This window comes from Heliconius melpomene, chromosome 8 (assembly GCF_056956725.1).
Source record: "Heliconius melpomene rosina isolate 202511_hmr_F chromosome 8, ASM5695672v1, whole genome shotgun sequence".
Classification (NCBI taxonomy): Eukaryota; Metazoa; Arthropoda; class Insecta; order Lepidoptera; family Nymphalidae; genus Heliconius; species Heliconius melpomene.
In genome coordinates, this window is record NC_140396.1 from 3,245,008 (window position 1) to 3,270,497 (window position 25,490).

A 25,490-nucleotide genomic window follows, 5' to 3' on the forward strand; every position below is an offset into this window, starting at 1 on the left:
TTTAATCATTAATTATTTGAATTGAATTAATTTTTATAATTTTGTATAGCTTTACATTGTATCCTGCGTATAGCAGGGTAGGTAGAGGGAACGTTCCCATTAAGACACTTTCCTTTCTCATTTTCTGTTGAATTATGGAGGCGTTACGTGTTGAGCGGCAGAACTGAACGCTGCGCTTTGCCTCGTTGTCAGAACGAGGAAACGGCTATCTTTGTTAGTAGAGAATGAGAGTATAAAAATTATTTCGTTACCGATTGATTGACATGCATTGCATAGTCGAAATTATTGGACCGTAGACCTTAAATAATTTAGAGGAGTAAGTTACGATTTCCCGAAATTCTTGGCAACAACGAGACTTTATATAGGCAGGTTACAATTCGAATATTTATTAAGATATTAAATGATCAAATATTAATTTGTTTTTGTCTTTTACCATAGTCATGGCACTAGATGCGCGGGCGAAGTGGCCGCCGCCCGCGACAACGGAGTGTGCGGGGTTGGCGTCGCCTACCACTCTAAAGTAGCTGGTAAGTCAAAATTGTTTATATTTAATATTTTCTTAGCTTATTTTTATATGTCGAGTATTTACATAGATATTACTAATTTTATATTAATATAATATACATCTTATTTAATACGCTGCTAGTTTTAAAGTAGCTTGATAGCTATATTTGTATATAAACTTTGACTACCTACTTGAAATGATACATGTTATGTGTGAAAATTAAGAAGGTAATTTATGTAAATTTGTAATAATTGGATATTTTTCCCTCGATCAAATCCTTAAAAATACTGTTTTTTTTTTGGTAGGCAGAAGGAACCTAGTGTTAAGACACTCCGTTCCTCACTTTCTATCGAATTTTGGACGCTTTGCGAGTTGAGGGGCCAATCAACACCGCGCTTTGCCTCGACACCAGAGCGAAGAAATGGAAATATAAACGTAAATAAATATTTCACTTCCTCGAGTGGGAATCGAACTCACAACCGTCGCGTTACAGTCACACCCTTGTGCCGTTGCGCCATGACGGCCTGTTTATCTAGTTCCCAAAGAAAATCAGTTTTAATTATAACATAGTTTACATATACATATGTAAATCTGTTCCATATTACTCATAAAGTTGGCACCATTTATATAACAAAGCATAGTAATAAACATACGTCATTTACTTCCCCAGCTTGGTATTTGGGTGCGTGCGGGTTACATAAGATGAGATCCCCCCACAGTCCTATATGAGGCTTGCTGTCAGAGTGAAATTATTTGTGCTCTAGTGGGTCGTGTGATTAATACTTATTTTTTTTTGGAATAATAATTATAATATGAAAAATGCTTTACGTTTAGCTAACATTAATATAATATTCGTAGGATTTTACAATTTATCTTTCTATATATTTGAATTTGTATCTCTATCCGATTTTCTGTAATGCTTATTATTTAAAATAATTGAAAACGTGAAATTTCTTTCAGTCTGTCAAATATTTAAAAACTGGAAGACTTTTTTAGCTTCACGCTATATCCCGTACAAAGCAGGGTAGCCAGAGGGAACTTGGGAACCTAGTGTTAGTCACACCGTTCTCATTAAGACAATTCCGTTCTCCACTTACCGGCGAATTCTGGAGGCATTGCGTGTTGAATGGTAGAACTGCACCCGCATTTTGTCTCTTAGCAAAGGGAGGAAATGACTGTATTAAATATTTCATTTCCACGAGCGGGAATGGAACCCACAGCCTGTGGCGTTTACAGCCACACGCCTGTGCCCCTCTACGATTAGTCTCGACAGGTAAAAAAATAAAATAAAAGACTTTAGACAATAATTAAAAGTTAAATTAGGTAGGTATTAGGTAAAATTCGTTTCGCCCTATGAATAAGTATAGATTAACACTACAAAAATCAAGGATACGAGTCACGTACTCGTAGTTGTTTGATATGTTTGCTTTAGCAGATATAATCTAGATACGTCAATGATAAGGATTTCATTTAGTTGCATTTTTTTCCACCTATTGGATTTTTTTCTATATATATATATATATCACCAATTCTTTATTTTTAACCTTCTATACGAATAAGTTTACGTGTCTGTTTGTGGCACTGTAGCTCCTGAATAAACGATTGAGACGATTTTCGTGCGGTTTTTTTTAATGGAAAATTTTTGTTTTTTGCAGTAGTTCTTAGCTGTGTTTCATTAAAATCGAATTAGTATTTTATGAGCTATAAACACTTTGGCAAGATGAGATTTGAATATTTATGAAAAATTAAAATTTTTACACAATTGTAATTTTTTTGCAAATTTACATATATAATATAATAATATTGCTAAAACTAAATATTTTTACAAAAAATATTTTAACGTATAAATTTTGTGAAATATACAAAAGGAAATTCCATCTCAAATTTCGCTACCTTTATGCAAAGCAGTGGGAAATCGTAACAAACTCCCACACGCATAAATATTTACATACACGTAGTTCACGTCTACCTTAAATGGTACGAAAGGGTTCCGTAATTTGAGGAGGGTGAAATATTTCAAATAGGATGACATAAGAAATAGTAGGTATATTGTTACGATAAATCTCCTAAACATTTTGGGTAGGTTAAAACTATTTACAGACCGGACTTTTTCTAGATGAAAGACCGTGGCAGGCCTTCCACCAGGTGGTTCAAAGATATGCTCAAATGTGCGAGATTCCGCTGAAATGCAGGCAGCGCAGAACCTCGGTGGAGATTTTTGGGGGAGATCAAGTGTATCGAGAGATCAAGTTTTATTACTGTCTTACTACCCACGAACAAATTTGGTCAATTACAGTTTTCTACTCCTATTAGTATAGGCTTTTGGATTGTCTGTCGCTCATTTGATGACAAAATAGCCTTTTATTCATATCAGAAAACCTTGTCTAAAAACACAGACTCCTGTAACTATGTTACGGCACGTCACGAAGCCTGCCTCATTATCATCATCATCATCAGCCTGTCTTCGTCCACTGCTGGACAAAGGCCTCTCCAATGGCACGCCACTGAGCTCGACGCATTCTGTGTATAGATTATTAAATACTGATCGAGGAAAAATATGTATACATATATGTAGATTAAATAATGTTATGAAAAAAAAAACTATTCTATTTAAAAGCTTTTTTTCTTTTTTGTGTTATATTATTCAGATTAAGATTATTCAATGAATATAAAATGATAGTTTAGCATTTAGTAAATAGTCTCATGTTATATGCATGCTCACCTCACAAAGTTGTTTATACTAGCCAAGGTTTTTATTTAATGTGTATTCATAATTCATTATGGAATCATAATTATGTAAGAAAAAAATAAATAAATCAGCTTCACGCTGTATCCCGCACACAGAGTGGGCAGAGGGAACCTAGTGTTAAGACATTCTGTTTCCCATATTCTGCTGAATTCTGGAGGCATTGCGTGTTGAGTGGCGGAACTCTACGCCGCGCTTTGCCTCGTCACTGGAACCCAGATACAAAAATATATCCTCGAATTGGGGGAGCCACAACCAGATGCGTTTACAGTTAAATATCACTACTAATATTATGTTTTGAAAGTTAAAATAAAAAAGATTTTTATTCCTCATTTTTATTGAGAGCGCGCCGGAATTATTTACACAATTATAGTATATCTAATAACATAAACACTATTAATATTTATTATATAAATTTTATTTTCCTTTATTTTCCTCACAAAGTGTATAAATAAACTGTGTAGGTACATACATCTAAAATATATTCAAATGATATATGCAATGGTTTAATACTACAAATGGGTTCGTAGGCGGTAAATTAATCAACGTAGTCACGTCACTTGAGAGGGTAGATAGCACAAAAATAGATATTTTACATGGAACTACATATCTGCATATTTTATGGAACTATGTAATTTTATGTGAATGTGAGAAATAAATATTTAAATGTGATTTTTTAGATATTTAACAGTTATGTGTTCAAATCTTCATTTCTTTAAGGACTCAATGATTCGTGGCTGTGTGGGGTATCATAGCTCGTAAAAGGATGAACCCAATTTCCATCGAGAGAGATTTTAGCCGTTTGAGAATTATCAGCTCTTTTCTAGCTTAGTTTACTTTTTAAAGGATTGCGTGTCGGAAGTTTATAAATAACAATTATTATTCTCTTACTTTTGAATCTAAAGATGGAAGAATTTTTTATGTTTATAATCGACACTAACACTAGCTTTAAGGGTAGCAAAACCTATAGTAGTATAGAACAATCACTACTTTTCTTCGTTTTCTTTCTTTCCGCCCAAATTCTGGAGACATTGCGTGTAGAGTTCCGGATCTTAACGCAACGCTTTACCTAGTCACCAGAGCGAACAAATGAAAATGTTAAATATTTTATTTCCTCGAGTGGGAATCGAACCCACGAGCACGACCCATCGTGTTGATGACCCATGTGACAGTCACACCCTTGTACCTGACTGTATTGTAACAGAAATGTCAAAATATGGAAATTAAGCTTTTTCCTCTGCAACAACACTTAGATAAAGATTACGAATCCAAAGAAAAAATAAAAAAACCTTTCATTTGAAGAACGAGCAATCCTATCCTGTCACTCTCGGCCTCAGTCATCTTTCATCTTATTGGAAACCAATTTTGTGTACAAAAGCTAAATCTGTGGAAGATTTGCGGTCGAATTGTGGATTGGGATTTACGTCACTGACGGCTTTGCGGCTTGCTCAGTTAGTGGTGGAAGATTGAGGATATTTATTCTCTTTATTCTTGCGTTTGAATAGAATCTTGTAAAAATTAAGTTTTATTTCATTTGATTTGTTGGAGTAAGTGTGCATTTTTTATGTATATAGCAGTGCAGGCAAATGTCAAATCTAGAGGTGTAGTGAAACTCTCTGTTCTCCGCTGTTGATTGGCGAAACTCATAGTGGCACAATATTATTAGAAATTTAAAATTAAAATAAATGAATCAAAATCACTCTGTATCCCGCACATAGCAGGGTAGGCAGAGGGAACCTAGTATTGAGACATTCCGTTCCCCACTTTCTGCCGAATTCTGGAGGCATTGCGTGTTGAGTGGCGGAGCTCTACGCCTCGCTTTTGCCTCGACACCAGAGTGAAGAAATGGAAATATAATTAATTGATAGTTTTTCACAATTGTTTGTTTGAATATAGCTTTAGTACGTAACAATAATAATTTTCAATTACAACTTTTACTTGATTTCCATTGGAAATGAAGGAGAACCTGAAACTTCTTCTTGATTCAATTTATATGGCAAAGTTAGTTGTGGATTCCGAAGTACAATAGTTTTGCTTTTGTCTATTCAAAGGAAGCCTGATAAGTTTGAATCACTAAATTACTCATGAAAATTACATTAACAGAAGTATATTTTAATATTTTTTTTGATTTACTTCTTTCTTTGACCTGGCAGAGGAAACCAGGACACTAAAACACCTAGTGTTAAAACACTCCGTTCCCTCTTAAGATATTTACGTTCCCCACTTTCCGCTGAATTCTTGAGGCGTTAAGCGGCGGAAACCAACGTCGCGCTTTGCTTCGTTACCAGGAGCAAGGAAATGAAAATATTAACAAGCGTGCGTGTAAACGCGTCAAGATCGTGAGTTCAATTCCCACTCGGAGAAATGAAATATTATAATATTTTAATTTCCTCGCCCTGGTAACGAGAAAAAACAAATATGTACATATTATATTTTAATGAAATACTATATAAATGTAGAAACGTCATTTATTTAATCGTATACCCTTGGTCCTACTTTTATTATGAGGTATATTATATTATTATTATGATTGTATATTTTATTAAATCATCAAAATTTACATCTAATTTTAACTTATCTAGATTACTCCTGTATATACTATATTTAGACTTGGATAAGATAACTATATATAAATATATCTATCTATCTATCTATTCATCGTTCATTGTTTAATCGGTTAATGGCAAATCTATAGGATGACGTCTTCTATAAGCCTGCCTTATCTACGTAATATTAATTGATTACAACAGGTTTCAGGTGACAGGTTCCATTCATAATTCTTTTCTATTTATAGAATACTAGTGGACCCGAACGCGGCTACGCCCGCTTGAACTATACGAATATTTATTAAATATATTTATGAAATTATTTTCAGATGCGTTAAGCAAGCTCATTTTGGGTGACGTTTTATAACAACAAACTTTGCAAATCGTTGCTTAGAAACGCGATGATTGTTATTAACATGGCGGAATAAATTACATGTCAAATTAATAATTATTTTAATATATGGGTATATATTGAAAATATTACAAATATGAGGAAAAAAAGTATCCTATGTTCATCCCGAGACCCTCAAGTATCTCTATATGAGTATTTTATCACAATTAAATTAGCGGTTTGGCCCTGATTGCGTAAAAGACAGACAGACAGAGTTACTTTGGAATTTATAATATAGGTATGGATTTTTCATGTATAGATAAAAAAATTGCTGGTTTATGATGATAAGCCTGTTAACGAGTTCAAGGTTGTGGGTTCGGCTCCCAATCGGAGAAATGAATTATTACTTAGTCATACTCTCATTTCTTCCCTCTGGTCCCATTCATCATTCATCTGGTTGAATTCCACCTCTCAACACTCAATGCTTCGAAAATTCGACGGAAAACAAGGAACGGAGTGACTTAGCACTAGGTTCCTTCTGCCTACTATGCTTTATGCGGGATACAGTGTGAAGCTGAAAAAAACAACACGTTTCATATGGGATTATTTTTATATTAGATATATTTTTCAAGTATTACAAAAAAATACATAACGCTATAACATTATGAATAATATGTCAAGAACTTTAGTCTATGTTTTAGTCTATTTTATGCCGCTATTTAAATGTTAACGCGATGGTTGTCGGTTCGATTCGCATTTGAGGGAATGATTGTATTTTAATTACTTACTTTGATTTCCCTGCTTTGTCTACCTAGACTAGACTAAGTGCGGCGTTGAATGGAGAATAATCACTAATTTTAAATTCTAGCTCATCGTATTGTCTTTTAAAAACAAAAAATACTTGTGAAAGAATTATTTTGATACGTCTATTAGTTTTTGAGATATTGTCCTTTAAAGTAAGCGCGCGACGCGAGATTTCGTCGGGCCGTAACCGACTCGCGTGACGTCACAGGTCTTGCAAAACTCGCTCGCTCAGTTCGTCCTCGTTCACTCGCAGCTCGCGCTCTTCTTTAGCTGGCGTTCCACCACAAATTTAGTGTCGTTTAATATATAGATATATTTTTAAAATCTTTTTCACTTACATAATGTAATAGCGAGCATTGTATTTTAAGATATTGAAGTTTTGATAGTACTTTGTCAAAAAAACAGTTCTATCCTGCTCGGTTTCATGGCGTGTTGTACCAAAATCTTTAGCTTTGATTATTTTTATTGTAGTATCGATACTAGAAAGCTTTCCAACAACACTTGGCTTGGCTTGGGCGTTACCACAAACTTAATCAGTACTTTAATGGAGAGACTACTCAGAACTTTGATGGAGGCATACAAGAAAAAAAAGAAGAGCTCTGCATTAGATTTGCGGCCTTTTTAGATTTGCAGGAGGCCTTTAACTGTGTGCCTCGTCAATGTATTTGGAGGGCATTGCGATCCAAAGGGATCCCTGAGGCCTATATTGAGATTATCAGAGATATGTACCACGATCCCGCTTTGCGATTCGCGATGGTTAGGACTGCTGTTGGCGACACCAAACCCTTTAGTTCACCAAGGCTCGGCTTTTAGTTGGTTCTTATTTATTGTAGTGTACTGTCACGGCTCAGGACCAGCCTCTATGGCTGATGATGTATGCCGATTACATTACACTCATTGAAGAGAAGCAACTACTGCTGGAGCGTAAAGTGAACCTCTGGAAGGGTGCGCTTGAGAACGGCGGTCTTAAACAAAATGTGTCGAAGACGGAATACATAGCCTGAGGGAGCCCGGACTCGAGCACTGTCCTTATAGGTCCTGAGCCAGCCGTTAAGTTGGAAAAGTTTCAAGTACCTTGGATCTGTTATGCATGAGTCTGGAGGCATCGATCACGATGTCCGTGGTTGGATAAACGCTGCCTGGGCCAAATGGTAGGAGGTTATTGGTGTGGTCTGTGACCACAGAATACCACCCAAGCTCAACGGGCTGATATATAAGAGCATCATCTGACTGGTTCTATTATAAGGCAGTGAATGTTGGCCAGCACTATCTCGGCACGCTGAGGAGCTTCACGTCACGGAAATGAAGATGCTGCGGTCTGACGCATTCGAGGTAGTCTTGGGGTCCATGACGTAGCAGATAAGCTCCAAGAGCGTGTCCTAAGATGCTATGACAACGTTGCGCGCCTGCGTAGGAACTATGTCGGATGCAAGTTCCTTGCTATGTCTGTCCTGTCCCTGGAGCTAGACCTCCGAACGCCCAAGAATGCGGTGTTTGGATGTCGTGATGCAGGACATGAGTGCCAATGGTTGGACCACTCAGGACGTTATAGATCGTGTAAAGCGGAGTAGGTTAAGCAGGAAGGCAGACCCTGGCAACATACGCCGGGATTAATGCCAAGAAAAAGAAGACTTGGTTGCAGTTGTTGAAGACTCGTCGCTTCGACGATGTAGCCCATTATAAATACCATGGTATGTTTACAATCACCTCTGCTGGCGGCACAATCTTCGCAGATTACGTATAAACTTATTGCTTCTTTTCATTGCATTCTAAGCTGCAATAATATAGTTTAATACGTGCGCGGTGTTCTGCTGTAATCTACATTTGGCAATACATACATAACCTACTCTTTTAACTTATACGTACGCAGTAGCACGCAATAGTACGCATCATGACCATAACTCTCTCTTGCCGATCTTCAATAATCACAATAAAAATAATATTCAGATATACATATATAAAAATATTAAAAATCTACATTAAAAAAAAATTGTGCATGCTCAACTTACTGCATGAATTTAGTTATATTATTATTATATTATTTTCACTTATAAAACAATCTACTACTACTACTTTGAACTTGAATAAAAAGTTTGGTACTTTTAACGCAAATAGCGTTACCTACAATATGAAACTAGTTAGGTTAGGTTACATTACAGTTTTAAATAAATAATTTCAAATAAAATAACGTAAGCTAGTTATTATCTATACCCCAAATTGACATAATATTACTAGTTAGACAACAAAACTTATCTTCGCATTTTTACTCCTCGCATTTCTGCGGCGGTGAAATCACTATTTTCCGATAAATAATCGGCAACCATAAATCCATCTATTACAGGTAGGTTATCCGATTGACCTTTTTCGATTCCTTCATTCATTTTAATTAATTGTATTAACACTAAACACAAGCGAGTAACAAATAAACAAAGTACTGCGCGAGATCTCCTATCACCGTTGGCGACTAGTGAGTTCTGCCAGACCTGTGACGTCACCGCCGGCCGCGGGACTGTTAGCGGCATTTGAAATTTTTGCAAACTTCAAATGCCTGTAAAATCATAACTACTTGGTTATTTTTAATGAAACAAAAACTAGTGCATAAGTATACGTAAAAACTTTACTGTAACGAACTTTGAAGCATTATTTCATACCTATTACCATTCCTCATTCCCTCAAAAAGAAAGCTTTCCCTATTTTCAAGAATTAGATTAATTTGATAATACAAAATGTTTAGATTTTGACAGTATTTTATATAAAAAATATTATGATCTGGTTAGATGAATTACGCCCTTGGGAAAGCGTTATTCAGTACATTTTGTAAAAAAAAATTTTCAAATTTCAAAATAAATTAAAAATTAATAATAAATTAAATTAAATTAAAATAAATTTCAAATAAATTTTCTTTCGCATTATAAAACAGTCGATAATTATTTTTACTTACTTACTTTTTTATTGTAGACATAGGTTTGTGTGTGAATGTTGAAAATTTATTTAACTTTAGAGGTTTGATTTCCTTTCATTAAAAAATATGAAATTATAATCTTTTAATTTTTATATTTATTTATTTTATCAGGTATAAGAATGTTGGACCAGCCTTACATGACTGACCTCATAGAAGCCAACTCCATGGGACACGAACCCCACAAGATCCACATCTACAGTGCGTCATGGGGTCCCACAGATGACGGTCGGACTGTTGATGGACCAAGAAACGCCACCATGAGAGCAATTGTTAGAGGAGTTAATGAGGTATTGCATATATTTATAACGTTTTTTATTTTTTTAGAGAAAAAAAAATATTTTCTATTTAGAATGGGGTAACTGCTTAGTTTAAGCTCAACCATTACATCAGGAACTGAGAGACAGATGCCACCTCAGGCTACTCATGTCCACGATATATAATATACCCGATAAATCTAGTTAAATAGTGTCATTTAAAATGTAAAATAATCGCGAAAATAAAAAATCTTAAATAAAAAAGTCGAATATAAATAAAATCCTTTATAGCAGCAGTGCTTTTATGCCTTTATCTACTAACAAAATACAGACGTAAAAGAACACGTATAATACGAACTTGCCGAAACTATTTACGGAATAAATATTTTCATTCGACGTTGTGGTCCTATGTGTCTAATATAAATAGTTTTTTCCTACAAATTTGCTGAAAATATAGACCTTCTGAAATAGAGAATGCTGTGAATGTGGTCGTTGAAATGTAGTCGATAATGGTTTAAGAATTTTGTACGAACTCTTCTATTTAATTCAGTACAAAAATGCTACTAATACGAGTCTTTTATTTGACAAGTTTATTTTTTACACAATTTTATTTTATTGCAAAAGCGGATTTTTTCTTGGATAGCCAAACTATAGAAACGTTAAGCAAGAAAATAAATACGTGTTTCAAATGTTCGTTGTCAAGAAAGCTTTTACAAAATAATGCGGTATTTATAAAGTAAAGACTATTAAAATTTTTGTATTTCTGTACATAAAAATATTTTGATAGATAATTTTTCTGGTTGCTTATAAATTTTAATGTAAAGAAACAACTAAATAAAGCTTATTACATACACATCCCTACAGAGATCCTAACAAAAGAGGCGCGGGTTCGAATCCCGCTACGTTCAAATTTTATCATTTTGTTTCCTAACTGTGGAATAACACTTTAAGAATGTAAAAAAAATATCTAAAATTAAAATCAGTTTTTTATTTTTCACTTATTTTATTTACAATGATGTGTTTTTTAAATTATTTAACAATTTTATTTTCATATTCATTCATTGTCATCGGTAATTTATAAGTATGCAAAATTTAAAATTAATTAAATGTTTTTCAAAATTTCCACTACAAACATACATACGACCTCAGCGAGTAAAAGCGAGTTAATAAAAGGAAAAATATCTTTACTAAATAGCATTAATCCCTGTACCTTGTAACCAGAATTGTATTCTCTGAATAGATTTATTATTACGACATAAATACCACATTTTGTGATTTAGGCAAAGGGACCCTTTTTCGGGCATTTAGAGATTACATGCTGAGTGGAATCCAACACAGCACTTTATCTTATAGATCTATATTATATATAAATATATAACTATAATTTTGTCGCTACAAAGCTAAAAAATCAACTACAAGTATTTTTATTCGAAAATTACGTTTACAGATTGTACTTTAAGTATTAAAATATTTCTTTTAGCTTCACGTTTCATGTTGAATATATCAGGTTAGGCAGAGGGAATCTGGGAACCTACTTTTCAGACACTCTGTTCTCCATTTTCCATCGAATTTTCGAGTCATTGAGTCTTGAGTGAGAGTCATATGTAAAAAAAACGAACTCACAGTTTTAAATTCAAATTTCAAAGACGTAGTGCATAAAGGTATTTTCCAAGGTGAAAACTATTTCTAGACCATCAAAAGAGCATCAAACGCAGTTCAACAATGCATAGCTATGTTTATAGGTCTTGCAAAAGAACGCAAACAATGGCCTATGTTGTTCTTGTATTGAAATCTATTCATTCCAGCCTTCTGTATGAAGACGAGGGTGTGAATTGTTTATTTAAGGATATTGAGATTTCAGTCCCTTTTGTTTATTCGCCCTTCGATAATAGTACATGTTTAACTTTTAATAATGTTTGGTTTTAGGTGTAGTATTTTACTTTACTTTGAAATAAAATATATAAAAGAAAAAGTAAACAGAAAAAGAACTTATTGAGGATAAATATTCCTACCTGTATCAGGAAAAAAAAAAAAAAAAGAAGTAGTGAAAAGATGATTTTTTTATTAAGAATAAATTTGCCATAAAAAGACGTAAAAGATAAACTAAATTATTTGATATTAAATATTCTAATAAGAATTTCATCTGAATGTAGGTAACAAAAGACATTTCGTAGCGGAATGAAAGCGTCGTAGATTTCCTGTAGATAATGGACCGTGCTACGGACGAGGGGTCAACCGCCAGAAAATTCCTTCCTACGTTTAGTTTCTAATTTCAACTTTGACTCGTGAAATTTAATTTTATTACTATATTCTTATATAAGACTTATCTTATAATCTGCCTTAAGAATTGAAATATTTATTAAAAAATATTTTCATTTCTTTGCTCTGGTGTTATTGCCAAAGAGCGGCGTTGACTTCTTCCACCCAACACGCAATGCCTCCAGAAATCGCCGGAAAATGGAGAACGGAGATTCTTAACACTAGATTCCCTCTGCCTACCCTGCTGAGTGCGGGATACAGCGTGAAGCTGGCTACATTCTTGTATTAATTTTCTTTATTGTAAAATATTTTCTACAAGCACTACGGTGGTATTATATGTAAAAGATATCTGGATATAAAATTATATTAGTATTAATTAAGTTTATATAGTTTATGTGTAATATAAGATCATTTTTGAACGTGATATTTTAAATATTATGCAGCAAATTTGTGGTCACTAGTTGGTCTACACGTGGTCAATTTTAATAAACCACGAAAAGCAAGATATAGAACATTTAGTTAACAATAATTACATATATATTTTTAACAAATACAGTAAATTAGTTATTTACTTTAGTTTAGTTTGATGACAGTGAACGGATTCTGCATCTTTCGCCTCGTCCTCCGTCATCAACCTCTTCGTACATACGGGGGGTCCTCATGCTTTTTACGTGACGTTCCTCCAGTATCTTTGATACTGTGTTTTCGAAGGTCTCCCTCTACCTCTCATCCAGCTAGAAAATTACTTATAATTTCATTAAAACAATATCTCCTATTACAACTGAATTCAGCAAGAAAAATGTTTATTTCGCTCTCGTGAGGGAGCGAACAAACAATATTTAAATTTTAAAGTAATTTTCAAGTAAATTAGTGAATATATTAGAATGAACTTTGTTAAATAAACAAGACGAACTTTATGTTTTGAAACGAATAAACTTTATAATCATATTTTAATTTATATAACGTTAATTTGAATTTCTATTATTTTTAAAAGTCTTTATATTCATCTTTTATTAAGAGCTAAAATAATTTAGCTTGATTTAATGATTTTGATTAACATGAAAATATAAAATAATTTAGCGTGATACGGCGTGAAAATAAAAAAAAATAAGTGCAAAGCAAAATTGCTTTTAAATTTCTATCCCTTTATTTAGTTTATATTCTCGATTTCTCTTTGACCTATATTTGAAATATATTCTCATATATATAACGATATTAATGTATTAAAAGCTAAAGCAACAGGTTACCTAACACAAGAGGAACCAAAATGTCGTTACGATCATACGTCCCCTGGGTGAAGCCTCATCATAACTTGAAGAAATAACAGATTTCCCACGAGCATTTTACAATACTTGTAAACATTTTCGGTCGTAATGATATGACAGAAATATCTCGTTTAGATACTTATTAAATATTTATATTGACATTGTTTTTGTGGGGCAAGTTTTTTTATACAATTGTTTGTATAGTATTGTTTTATTTATTGAAATGAGATGATCGTGGCTTAGTGGAGCAGCACCTGACAGCAAATGCAATGGGGGTTTGATTACTAGGGGAAAGAATTATTTGTTTTTACAGTGTCTCGTATTCAAGTGAAATAATTATTGTATTTTATTTATTTATTGAAATTTATGATATATTAAGAAGTTTTAAACTTCTTTTTCGTAGGGGCGTAACGGCTTGGGCAACATCTACGTGTGGGCGAGCGGCGACGGCGGCGAGGACGACGATTGCAACTGCGACGGGTACGCGGCCTCCATGTGGACTGTATCTATTAACAGGTATTTAAATTGCTACTTTTTTAATAAGTATTTGAATATATTACTATAGTTATTGGAGACCGTCTTGAGCTGGGACACAAGGGTGTGACTGTAACGCGACAGTTGTGAGTTCGATCCCCTCTCGAGGGAATGATTCAATTATTAATATTTTTCCCGGCGTAGAGTTCTGCCACTCGACGTACAATATCTCAAGAATTCGGCGGAAAGCAGGGAGCAAAATGTATTATAACTCTTTATTCCTATCCTCTTACTTCCGAGATACAGTGTGAAGCTAATATTATTTTTATTCAAATAAGAAGCAAAAAATATACAAGATCTTAACATACTAAAAAATTCCCCAATAGCGCCATAAACGACGGTCAAAACGCCCACTACGACGAGTCTTGCTCCTCAACCCTGGCGTCCACCTTCAGCAACGGTGCCCGCGACCCCAGCACGGGCGTGGCCACCACCGACCTGTATGGGAAGTGCACCGCTACCCACTCCGGGACTTCTGCTGCTGCGCCTGAAGCTGCTGGGGTGTTCGCTCTGGCTTTGCATGCTAAGTGAGTTGAGATGTGATTTTGTATATGTATATGTTAATACGTGAAATATTTATGTGCCTACAGGATTTTTTTTTTCGAAAATTATGTGGATGATGGAGTGAAATTGGCTTAAAATTGCTATAAAGGAGAATGCAGAAAGCCACAACTTTTATATTTTTTTATCAAAAAAATTTTGCTTTGGTATCGCGAATTTTATTATCAAACAGAGAAAGATTTCCCATATTTAAACATATTTAAAAATATGAAAAAATTACTTTTCTTACGGTGACACAAGGGTCCAGGCCATTGGTGGCATAGCCCCGCCGAGAGGAACACATCTCAAGTAATACGTCCTTCTATTTTATTATTGTTTATTTTATTATTAATCTAGCATCTCCTAGCATAGTACATAAAGATGTTGTCTTACGTCTAAATTGTATTATTAAGTTTTCATTTCGAGCGTCAAAGAAACAAAGTATAACAAAAATAATTAACTTTTATTTAATTTTCCTTTAGCTATTTTCTAATTCTAAAGAATATTACGAGTGTATTTTATTTGTATACTAGTATTTTTTTATTTACTCTTTTTTAAATTTATTTCATATTTTATTTTCCCAAAAGAAAAAAAATATTAAATTTTGCATATATATTAAATCTGAACAACCTGTTGCTTACTAAAAAGACAATATTTAGAGTAATATTTTATATTCAATAATATATGTGATGTTTACAATATAGTAATAAGAATTAAGTTAAGAGTTTCAGTAAGAGAGAAAAAGCTCATCCAACTGTTCCTATTAGAAAAGTATTTAAATACCACTTACTTTTTAAGTATAAAAGTTTAAATGTTCTTCCAGGATGCTAGAGATAAATATGCGTCTTTTAATAGCGTCAGTTTGTTCGTAAAACGTAATTTAATGCTATCTACGTTGTTAATGACAATGGGTCCATGATTCTCGAGGCATTGCGTGTTGAGTGGCGTAACTTAACGCCGCTTTAACTATAAGCTTATACTCAAATATCAATTAACCACAACCCATATATGAGAAGAAATAATTTGTTAACACTACATGTTATCCTATTGATAATAACCCATACAATTACCCATAATGCGTGAAAACCCCATAAAAAGGAATATTTTCGCTACCATTTGCCACACCCAGAGCTAATAATGGGTTCTTTGGTTAATAATATGGTGTTCGTGATTATAGCATCTATGGTGTAAGCTTGTAAATCCAGTTACTTGGTTAATAAATGATAAGCATTTTTGTTTATGGTGGTTTATATAAAATATATTTTTTTTGGAGGAGTATCTAACTAAGTCGAACGTATACCATATACAAATATTGTGAATATAAATATTGATTTATTTTTGGGGCTGTCATGGTGCAGTAGGACAACGTCTAATATTAAAGGCGAGAATGTGGGTTCGATTTTCACTCGGAGGAATATTTTCCAATCCATGATCTGGTAAGAAGACAAAGTAAAAATGGCAAACAGGGTTTTAGCTTTCACATCTTTTTCACCTCCTACTAAAATATATCGAAATTCCTTAACAAGTTATAGAAATATGCAATCAAATAAATTATTAAAGTTATATGTTTTTTCAGCCCAAATCTAACATGGCGAGACATACAGCACTTAACGGTGCTGACGTCAAAGAGGAACTCTTTATACGACGCTAAGGTAAATATTGAATCTTAAGTAAGTTTATATTATTTGTTATATATTTAGTTAATGTTTATATAGTTTTCTTTTCTTGTAAACATGGGAACCTAGTGCTAAGACACTCCGTTCCAATTAAGATTCTTTCGTTCTCCAGTTTCCCGCCGAATTCTAGAGGCATTGCGAGTTGACTGGCGGAACTAAACGCCGCATGTAATAAATATGCACTAATTAATCATTATTGTATTATATTAATATTGTTGATGAAAATTTTATAATGATAGTTTTTTTAAATGCATTTTCACGCTATTTTGCTCATAGCAGGATAGCAAATAGAACCGAATGTTCTCTCTATTCCCCATTTTTCGCTTATTTTGGGAAATTATATATTAAGCTGGCTCAACGAGGCACTTTGCCAAAGTGCCCTAAATAAAAATTATTCAAATATAATCCTCCGCCATACCAGGCTGACGAGGCCATCGCTATTAGAACTCCTTTTAATAATAGATTTTCTAAATGCTAAAATTAAAAATAGTAACAACAATTTATCCAAAATTAAAAATATCTATAATAGATTTTCAAGAGATTTTATTTTATATTTATTAACAAACGTAGGCACTCGAACGGTAATCAAACCAAGCGGAATCAATTAACGAGTGGAAGCTGCGCAAAAATTTCAATTATCTTTATTACTGACGGGAAGACTGTTCGAAGACCTACCCTTTTATTGATTTTTAATTCAAATAAACCATTAACATATTTTTTTCCACCCTATATCCTGCATATAGCTAGAGGGAACTTAGGAACTTAATGATAGGACTCTCTGTTCTCATTAAGATAATTCTGTTGCTAACTTTCCACCGAAATATGGCGGCATTGTGTGTTGAGTGGCGAAACTTAACGCTGTGCTTTGCCTCATTAATAGAGCGAAGAAATTTAAATTTGAAATATTTCACTCCTTCAAGTGAGAATCGAACCCACAATCTATCGCGTTTATCAGTCGCACGCTTACGCTACTGGGCTGGCCTCAAGATATATATGGAATACCACGACTGGCCTCAAGATATGTATGGAAATTCAATTTTCATAAATCTGTAATTAAGGGCGTATGTAATTTATGACGTAGGTTCGATCTTCGCTCTGAAACAAGATAACAGCGCTGCGTTGAGCGCCGTTACTCAAAACTTAACCCTAGATCTTAACTACGTCTCTTCTGCTTACCATGCTATATGCGGGAATAAAATAGATAAAAGAATAAAAAGAAATAGTAAAAGCTTCATAGAATTCCTAATAGGTATAAGTTTTTATGCATGTTCTGTAACTAACGTTATATTACCGGGCATTAGCTAATGGACTCTAACATACTCGTAAGAGATGCGTGTAAATATTTTATTTATACGTATATACGTTCAACTACAAAGCTTATTTAGTCGCGTAATAACATTTTGTACCTTACTGAATTTTGTGGGGAACGGAGTGTCTTACCACTAGCTTCCCTCTGCCTAGCCTGCTGTGTGCGGGATACAGCGTGAAGCTGATTTGATTTTAAATTTTGTAATTCACAATCTGGCGAATTTAAACACAGTAGGTTTTGGGTTCATTTCTCTCTGGTAATGAGGCAAAGTTCGGAGAGTTTCTGCACTCAAACGCAATGCTTCTGTATTCGTATATGGATATATTTGTGATTGACCTTGACCTTTGCGGTAGGAATATATGAAATAGCGGTAGGCCTATAATGACTTATATGGATTCGCAACATATATTTCATCGTACTAATAGTTTATTAATCGACACGATAGAGCTTTGGGTTAAAGCTTAATTACATATTATATTAATATGTGAATTTATAATTAATAATTTTATAGACATACCTTTATCTATATTAAACATAGATGAATAAAATCTGATTCACGCTGGCTGGCTGTACAAAGGAGAGTAGGCAGATTTCTAATTTTTCGTCAAATCCTGAAAGGCATTGCGTGTTGAGTGGCGGCACTCAACGCTGTGTATTGCCACGGCAACAGAGCTAAAAAATGAAAATGTAAATTTAAATAAATATTTCATTTCGTCGAGTGGGGATTGAACCCACAACCAGTTGCGTTTACAGTCATAGATAAATATGCTTTACTAATAAATAATGGGGTATTGTATTAAACCTTGTTCATAACTTAAACACCATAAATCCTGTAAGTTGTAACTTAGAACGTATCTAAGGAACTAAATGGGATTTAATACATAAATTATTAACATCACAGGGTCGTTTCCACTGGACAATGAATGGTGTGGGGTTAGAATTCAACCATTTGTTCGGTTTCGGTGTCTTGGATGCGGGCGCCATGACCGCGCTGGCCGCGAACTGGCGCTCTGTACCACCACGATACCACTGTGAAGCTGGATCTGTTAACACGCATACGTAAGTTATTTGTTTTTCTTATTTTTGATATATAATTGTAGTATAATGAAAAAAATTGTAATTAATAAAGTAGATACGAACATCTTTAATCTAATAAGTCCTAGTTCAATATGAACTGTGGTAACCCATAATATTAGAATTTAATGTTACCTAAGTAAATTTGTCTTTTTTAACTGATTACAGGGCATTTCTTATGAAACAATAAATATTATAAATACATAATTTTAGCTTTTTAATTTTGATGAATTGAGTGTTTGAAAGCACACATTTTTTTTCCGCTTCATGCTGTTCCGCATACAGTAGGGTAGGCAGAGGGAACAGTTCTGGAGGCATTACGTGTTGAGGAAAGTCCACATGTTGTTGAAATACCCTCATGTGTGCTCGTCTACAAGGAAGCTTTCTAAGAAATCCTAATTAGGGTACTGTTTTAGCATTTTGTGGGTAGACGAGGAAAAGTCAATGTAATTATGGTAATTTACTTTTCAAAGGTAATGGCAATTTTATTCAATAATGTTAATATTTATTCTGTTTAATGTTTCTATAATATTTGTGAATGAATTTATTATGTATATTTTTACTAGCTAACTTATATACTCATATATATAGTTACACATGTAAACATATATATAGTAGTTACATGTAAAAGAGCCGATAATCTTCAAATGGTTAAATGAATAAGGCACTTTTCAAAGAATAAAAGTGTACATTACAATAGGTTCATCCATTTGAGACCTACGATGCCACAGGCACTAATACAGTAACACACACAAACACACACAACTTTAAATAAAAATAACGAATACATATAATTAATCCTCCAGCGAGATCCCCCAAGAAGGCAGTGTGAGGCTGCAGATATCAAGCACGGCGTGCGCGGGCGCGGCCAGCGAGGTGCGCTACCTGGAGCATGTGCAGGCCGTCGTCAGCGCCAACGCCTCGCGTCGCGGCGATCTCGAGCTGTTCCTCACCAGCCCTATGGGGACCAGGTATACTTACTTGTCTAATTAATCTGCTCTTTTGTATTTTTAGCTTTAGACTGTATTCCGCATACAGCGAGGTAAGCAGGGTTCATTTTACGCCCAATTTTCAAGATATTGTGGGTTGAATGGCGGAACTTTACATTGGGTTTTGTTTTGACACTAGCAAGAGAAAATGATCACTTCAAGTGAGAATCGAACCTATAACCTATTGAGTTTCCAGTCTCACGCTTGTACCCCAGCCCCACGAATGGCCTCATCCTTTTTAATTTTTATTACACTCTACTCAACTACCTAGTATATACAATTAAAATGATGTTGATTCTTAAAATATTCATTCTTTAATATGCTTTCTAATTACATAATAAATTTAAATAATTTCCAGGCTAGGCTTGTTCGTAACTCACATTTCGCAATTCGTATATCCTTTAGTAACCGCAAGCTGACCCAAAACTCTTAACCCAATTTAAATTAAACCCAATAAAGTTAAATTAGTTATATTCATTTATGTGTTTGCTAAAACATTAGTAAGGAATTTGTGATAATTAATTGTCTTACTGTGTTATTTTAAATGTAATTACTAATATATTTCCCACGAGAAGAATTCGATCGCTGAACTCCTACGGCTGTCGTACAGTGCAATACAGATTTTTCGAACAGAAAACCTCTATTTTTAAGACATCTATCATTTATTACGAATAATTTATTAAATAATAGTAATTTAATTACTTGTTACAAGTTCTGATTCCACAAAAGATTCTTATAGTATAACTAGTGGACCCGAACGCGGCTACGCCCGCTTGAACTATACGAATATTTATTAAATATATTTATGATATTATTTTCAGTTTTCAATAGAGAGATGCGTTAAGCAAGCTCATTTTGGGTGACGTTTTCTAACAATAAACTTTGCAAATCGTTGCTTGGCAACGACAGTTGTTAATAACATGGCGGAATAAATTGCATGTCAAATTAATAAGTATTTTAATACATTTTTATATATCGATACTATTACAAAAATGAGAAAAAAGTATCCTATGTTCATCCCGAGAACCTCAAGTATCTCTATATGAGTATTTTATCAAAATTACATTAGCGGTTTGGCCCTGATTGCGTAAAAGACAGACAGACAGACAGACAGAGTTACTTTCGAATTTATAATATAGGTATGGATACATATTGTAATTAAAATTCCAGGTCAATGATTCTAAGTCGACGCGCCAACGACGACGACAGCCGCGACGGTTTTACGAAATGGCCGTTCATGACGACGCACACGTGGGGCGAGTACCCGCAAGGCACTTGGACGTTAGAAGTGAGTTATTTATACTGGCGGGGCTGGGCCCGGACGCGGCTACGCCCGCGAAAATATAAGCCTAAATAATTAAAATAAGTTAAAAAATAATAATAAGTGGAGATTTATTATTAGAAAAAATATCTGAGTAACCGAAATGAACAAACAAAAGAAGTAAAAGTAACTAAAGGAAATTCTTAATATTAGAAAAAGTACCTAAAGTTTGCCGTGCGCGCGTACTAAACATTTTTCTATATTAAATAATTTATAATTTTTGCGAACAATATTAAATAAAATCACAAATGATTAAAATTACGATATTTTAAGTGTATAACATCGGTATAGATAACCGAACTGAGATAAATTAATTATAAGCAGCAAACAATTACATAAAAAATAATAGTAATTCGAAAATATATAAAAATTTATAAAATCATCAAAGTCATCTGCCCGTTAGCGTCGGTCATACTGTACCACTCATTCATTCAAGTCATTTGGAAGTGACATCTCCTTAATTATTTATTAGAATGTTACACAGTAAACTATAATTCCCATCTAGATGAAATGCTAAAAGTGACTATTATATTTATTTTCATAAGGATGAATATCAAATTATAGAAATCATCTAATTTTTGTTAATATATACAAATCTATATCGGTTTGGCCCTGATTGCGTAAAAGACAGACAGACAGACAGAGTTACTTTCGAATTTATAATATAGGTATGGATTATGAATAGATAATGAGGCCAGGCAACACGCAATGCTTCCAGAATTCTTAGCGAAGAGAGCCTTATCATTAGGTTCCCTATCCGTAACCTGCTGTGTGCGGGATAAGGCATATAAGTAAATATCTAATATTAAAATACTAAACCAAAAGGTTAATAGATTGTGCTGGATATATTGTTTTCTATAATTTTGTAGTAATCTTAACCCTGTAGTATTTATTTATAAAGATAATAACTAAATTTAACTAAAAAAATAGATTGTCATTTAGATAGCAGTATGTGTACAATTTATATAATTATTTGTAGTTTAATGTCAGATCTATTTGACTGAAATAATTGATATTTTGCACGTTTATTATAGAGAAGGAATAAAAAATACAGTAATAGAATTAAATAAATCAAAATGTCATTGTCGACATAAAAGCAGTTCAGCATTATTTATGTTATTAGAATTGTATACTACTATCATTTATTAATTTTATGTAAATATAAAAATATATTCATGTGAGAATTTGAATCTGTGCATATGAAATTATTAATTAATTCAGTATTAATACATTCCGTTATTTGTTTCTAGTTAGCATTATGAGTGGCGAATATTGTCGCTCTTCATCTTCCGAAAGGAGAGATTGATCTTGCAATGGTGTCATTTACTGGTAAACATAACTCTACGACGGCTGTAGATCAAAATTATCCAAAAAAACATGCATTATTCAAATGTAATAATTATTCGGGCTTAAAGAACATGCCTTTAAATATGCAATACTAAACATAGCGTATTGGACTTTAAAATTGGTAATATCCTGGTGCGGTACAGATGACAAGTCGTGGCTGCCTTGAAGTTAATTGTAAATGGCTGCTCAAACATGACTTTAGTGTTCTTTATTTTTGTTTATTTTCTTCTCAAGTGAACTATAACCTTATGTAACGTAACCTTGCGGCAGGCGCGGTTCTCCAGCGACGGCGGGGGGGCGGCGGGCTGGCTGCGTGGCTGGGCGCTGGTGCTGCACGGCACGCGTGCGCCGCCCTACGCGCAGCTGCAGCCGCAGGACCCGCACTCCAAGCTCGCCGTCGTCAAGAAGGCCCACGAGGACTACTCCCTCGACCACTAGCTCTCCTCAACCCACCACCCCTCTCTCTGCGTTTGCCGAGCTCATCAAGTGATTGGATTTCAGTCTCTTTTTGTTCTTATCTTTTAAATGATGGATTGGATGATAATTTTGAGTTTTGATTTTAAGTTTGTATAACATTTGGTTCCTTATCTTAAATATTATATAGATTTTAGTTTTCAACTGAATTCATGAACAATTATTATCCGTTTCTTTGTTACCCTTTTCATAAATATATATTTAAAGATGTAAAATGTAATAACTTTCCAATTTGCCTCGAGTTGGCAGCTATTTAAATCCATAATAATTATTAAATCCTGTATAAACGTTTCTTAAACTTAAGACTTGCTCAGTTTGCGAGTCGGATATATATATTAAATACTTATTATAATTATAGAAGTAAATGTACGCATTTTTTGTCTACATAATATCTTCGTCTTTTTTTTTTCAGAATATTTTTATACATTTTATTTAAATAAATCTGCCAATGATTGTTTGATAATGGTATTAATTTTACTAATTAATATAATTTTTTAACTTATTTGATTTAAGGTTATTTGATAATATAATCACTTTTCTTTATAAAAATAGTTTTTTTTTAAGATTTAATTGAAAAATTGTAACTACATCTATTTCCTATTTTCTTATGTTTACTAGAAATCCATTCATTTTCAATTGTTTGGATGGCAGAGCTGATATTTGTGAAAATAAAAACAAACTTCTTCCATAGTCTCAATGTAATATAAATACATTAAACTCGAAAGAATGGTCTTAAAAATATATATTATATACAATCTGTACTTGAAAAATTTATGTGTTATATACACATTAAATTTAACTTATTTTAATTTAAAGATGTTTTCATTGTTTTGGATTGATATTTGAATCTTTTCATGTTTATTTATATGAATTTGTTTATTTTGGAATTCGATATGTATTGAGTATACTCTCATTTGGTGCTACAATGACGAAATTAAACTTAAAAAAAAAATAAGTGAAATATGTTCACTTAAAAATGGAATTTATCAAAAAAGGGCAAATACGTCATTGTTTCACCAAATTAACGATATTTTCTAAGAATTTGTTTTTTTTTATTTATGAATTTAACGTCATTTGAGGGTTCAATGAATTCTCATGTTTGTCTTTATATTATATGCACCTATATATATTTATTATTTTTATTAGTTCTATTTACTGCCAAGAATTTTGTGCAGGGGCCATTTATGAAGGTTTTTTTTTAAATATAAACTTTTTTTTTTAATATTTATAAATAAATGTTGGCAGTAATTTTAATTTTAAAATAAAAAAAATGTTTTGTCTTATTCGTACGTACTATCATATACAAATATATCTACAATTAATACCTAATTCTTTTTTTCTAGTTATAGTTTTACAAATTTAGATTATTATTTACATACAAATTGCCACAAATTATGTATAAATGTTGTTCATCTTCTACAAAAAAGCAACACCTATTCATCGTATTGAAACATATCAGGTATAATATTTGCAAAATCATATTTCAAACATGAGTTATTTATATCAAGTATATTTTGTATTGTAATAAATTTGGAAGCTGAGCAAGATTTATTATCTTATTTAATAGTAATTAATTATTAATATGTTCAAAAATTATATTTTAATTTATTTAATAATTAATATATCTTAATAATTCAGTTTTCATAGTGTTTTATATTTTTTATAATTACTGTATATGTTAAATTCTATAGTCGTATATCAAATGGTCTTTATTACCCCAGCTAATAAACGATCATTTGAATAATTTTGCGTAACTCTCCACTCCGTACAGTGTTGAGTTACGCGAGAAAATATAGATTATATAAATTATGCAGAGTATAATAGAAAAATAACTGTCGTTGTCGTAAGTAATGAATGAATATATAAAACCTTTTCGGGCCCATATTAAAAACGAATTGGCTCTTTTATATATTTTCTTAAATGAATATTATATTATTAAAATTATAAAATTTCAAAATGTTTTTTCGTTGGTTTGAAATATAATAACCGAATAGCATAATTATAGTTTTGTAACGGGCATGAATAGTAGTTTTATTACAAAATACACATTATACATATATAGGAAAAAAAACACATAATTTAAGCGAACACATATAAAAAAAGAAATCTATTATTGTACTATTATAGAAAATATAATGTGATTTGGTGTTGTATTTGAATTAAACAAAGTTTTTCTAATCGCTGATCCTTTTCCCTTTGACTTCTCTCGTAGGAAACCATTTGTTTTTACTTAAGATTTTAAAAGCACAAAAGAATCTAATACTTAATATAAGTTATTTTCTAATAAGTTAGAAGGGTTTATAGATTTGAAGATATTTCTTTACCTTTTATCATTGCCTACGGTGGTTACTAAGTTAAAAGATCATACGTAATAACTAAAATATAATATGATATGTACTAACGAATATATACCATAAGTTTTAATCAAACTTATTGGTTAATGACTCGGGCGTTATCTAAGAGGTGCGGGTTCGAGTCTCGCTACATTTAAAAACTTAACAGGTCCTTAGTGTGAAAATAACAGTTTAAAATGCTAAATAGATTAGAGCATTAT

General features: G+C 32.9%; 1 protein-coding gene across 1 annotated transcript in view; it reads left to right on the forward strand.

Moving 5' to 3' along the window:
* Window positions 1-25,114, forward strand: part of amon (prohormone processing protease amontillado) — a 52,555-nt gene extending 27,441 nt beyond the window's left edge. Inside the window, exons 6-14 of the mRNA XM_085189027.1 lie at window positions 439-527; window positions 10,006-10,181; window positions 14,076-14,188; window positions 14,533-14,733; window positions 16,323-16,398; window positions 18,633-18,790; window positions 19,612-19,776; window positions 20,965-21,082; window positions 22,733-25,114. Of these exons, the coding sequence (XP_085045153.1) occupies window positions 439-527; window positions 10,006-10,181; window positions 14,076-14,188; window positions 14,533-14,733; window positions 16,323-16,398; window positions 18,633-18,790; window positions 19,612-19,776; window positions 20,965-21,082; window positions 22,733-22,900 (1,264 nt within the window). The 3' untranslated portion in view covers window positions 22,901-25,114. The remainder of the gene's footprint in view (window positions 1-438; window positions 528-10,005; window positions 10,182-14,075; window positions 14,189-14,532; window positions 14,734-16,322; window positions 16,399-18,632; window positions 18,791-19,611; window positions 19,777-20,964; window positions 21,083-22,732) is intronic.
* Window positions 25,115-25,490: the final 376 nt, after the last annotated feature.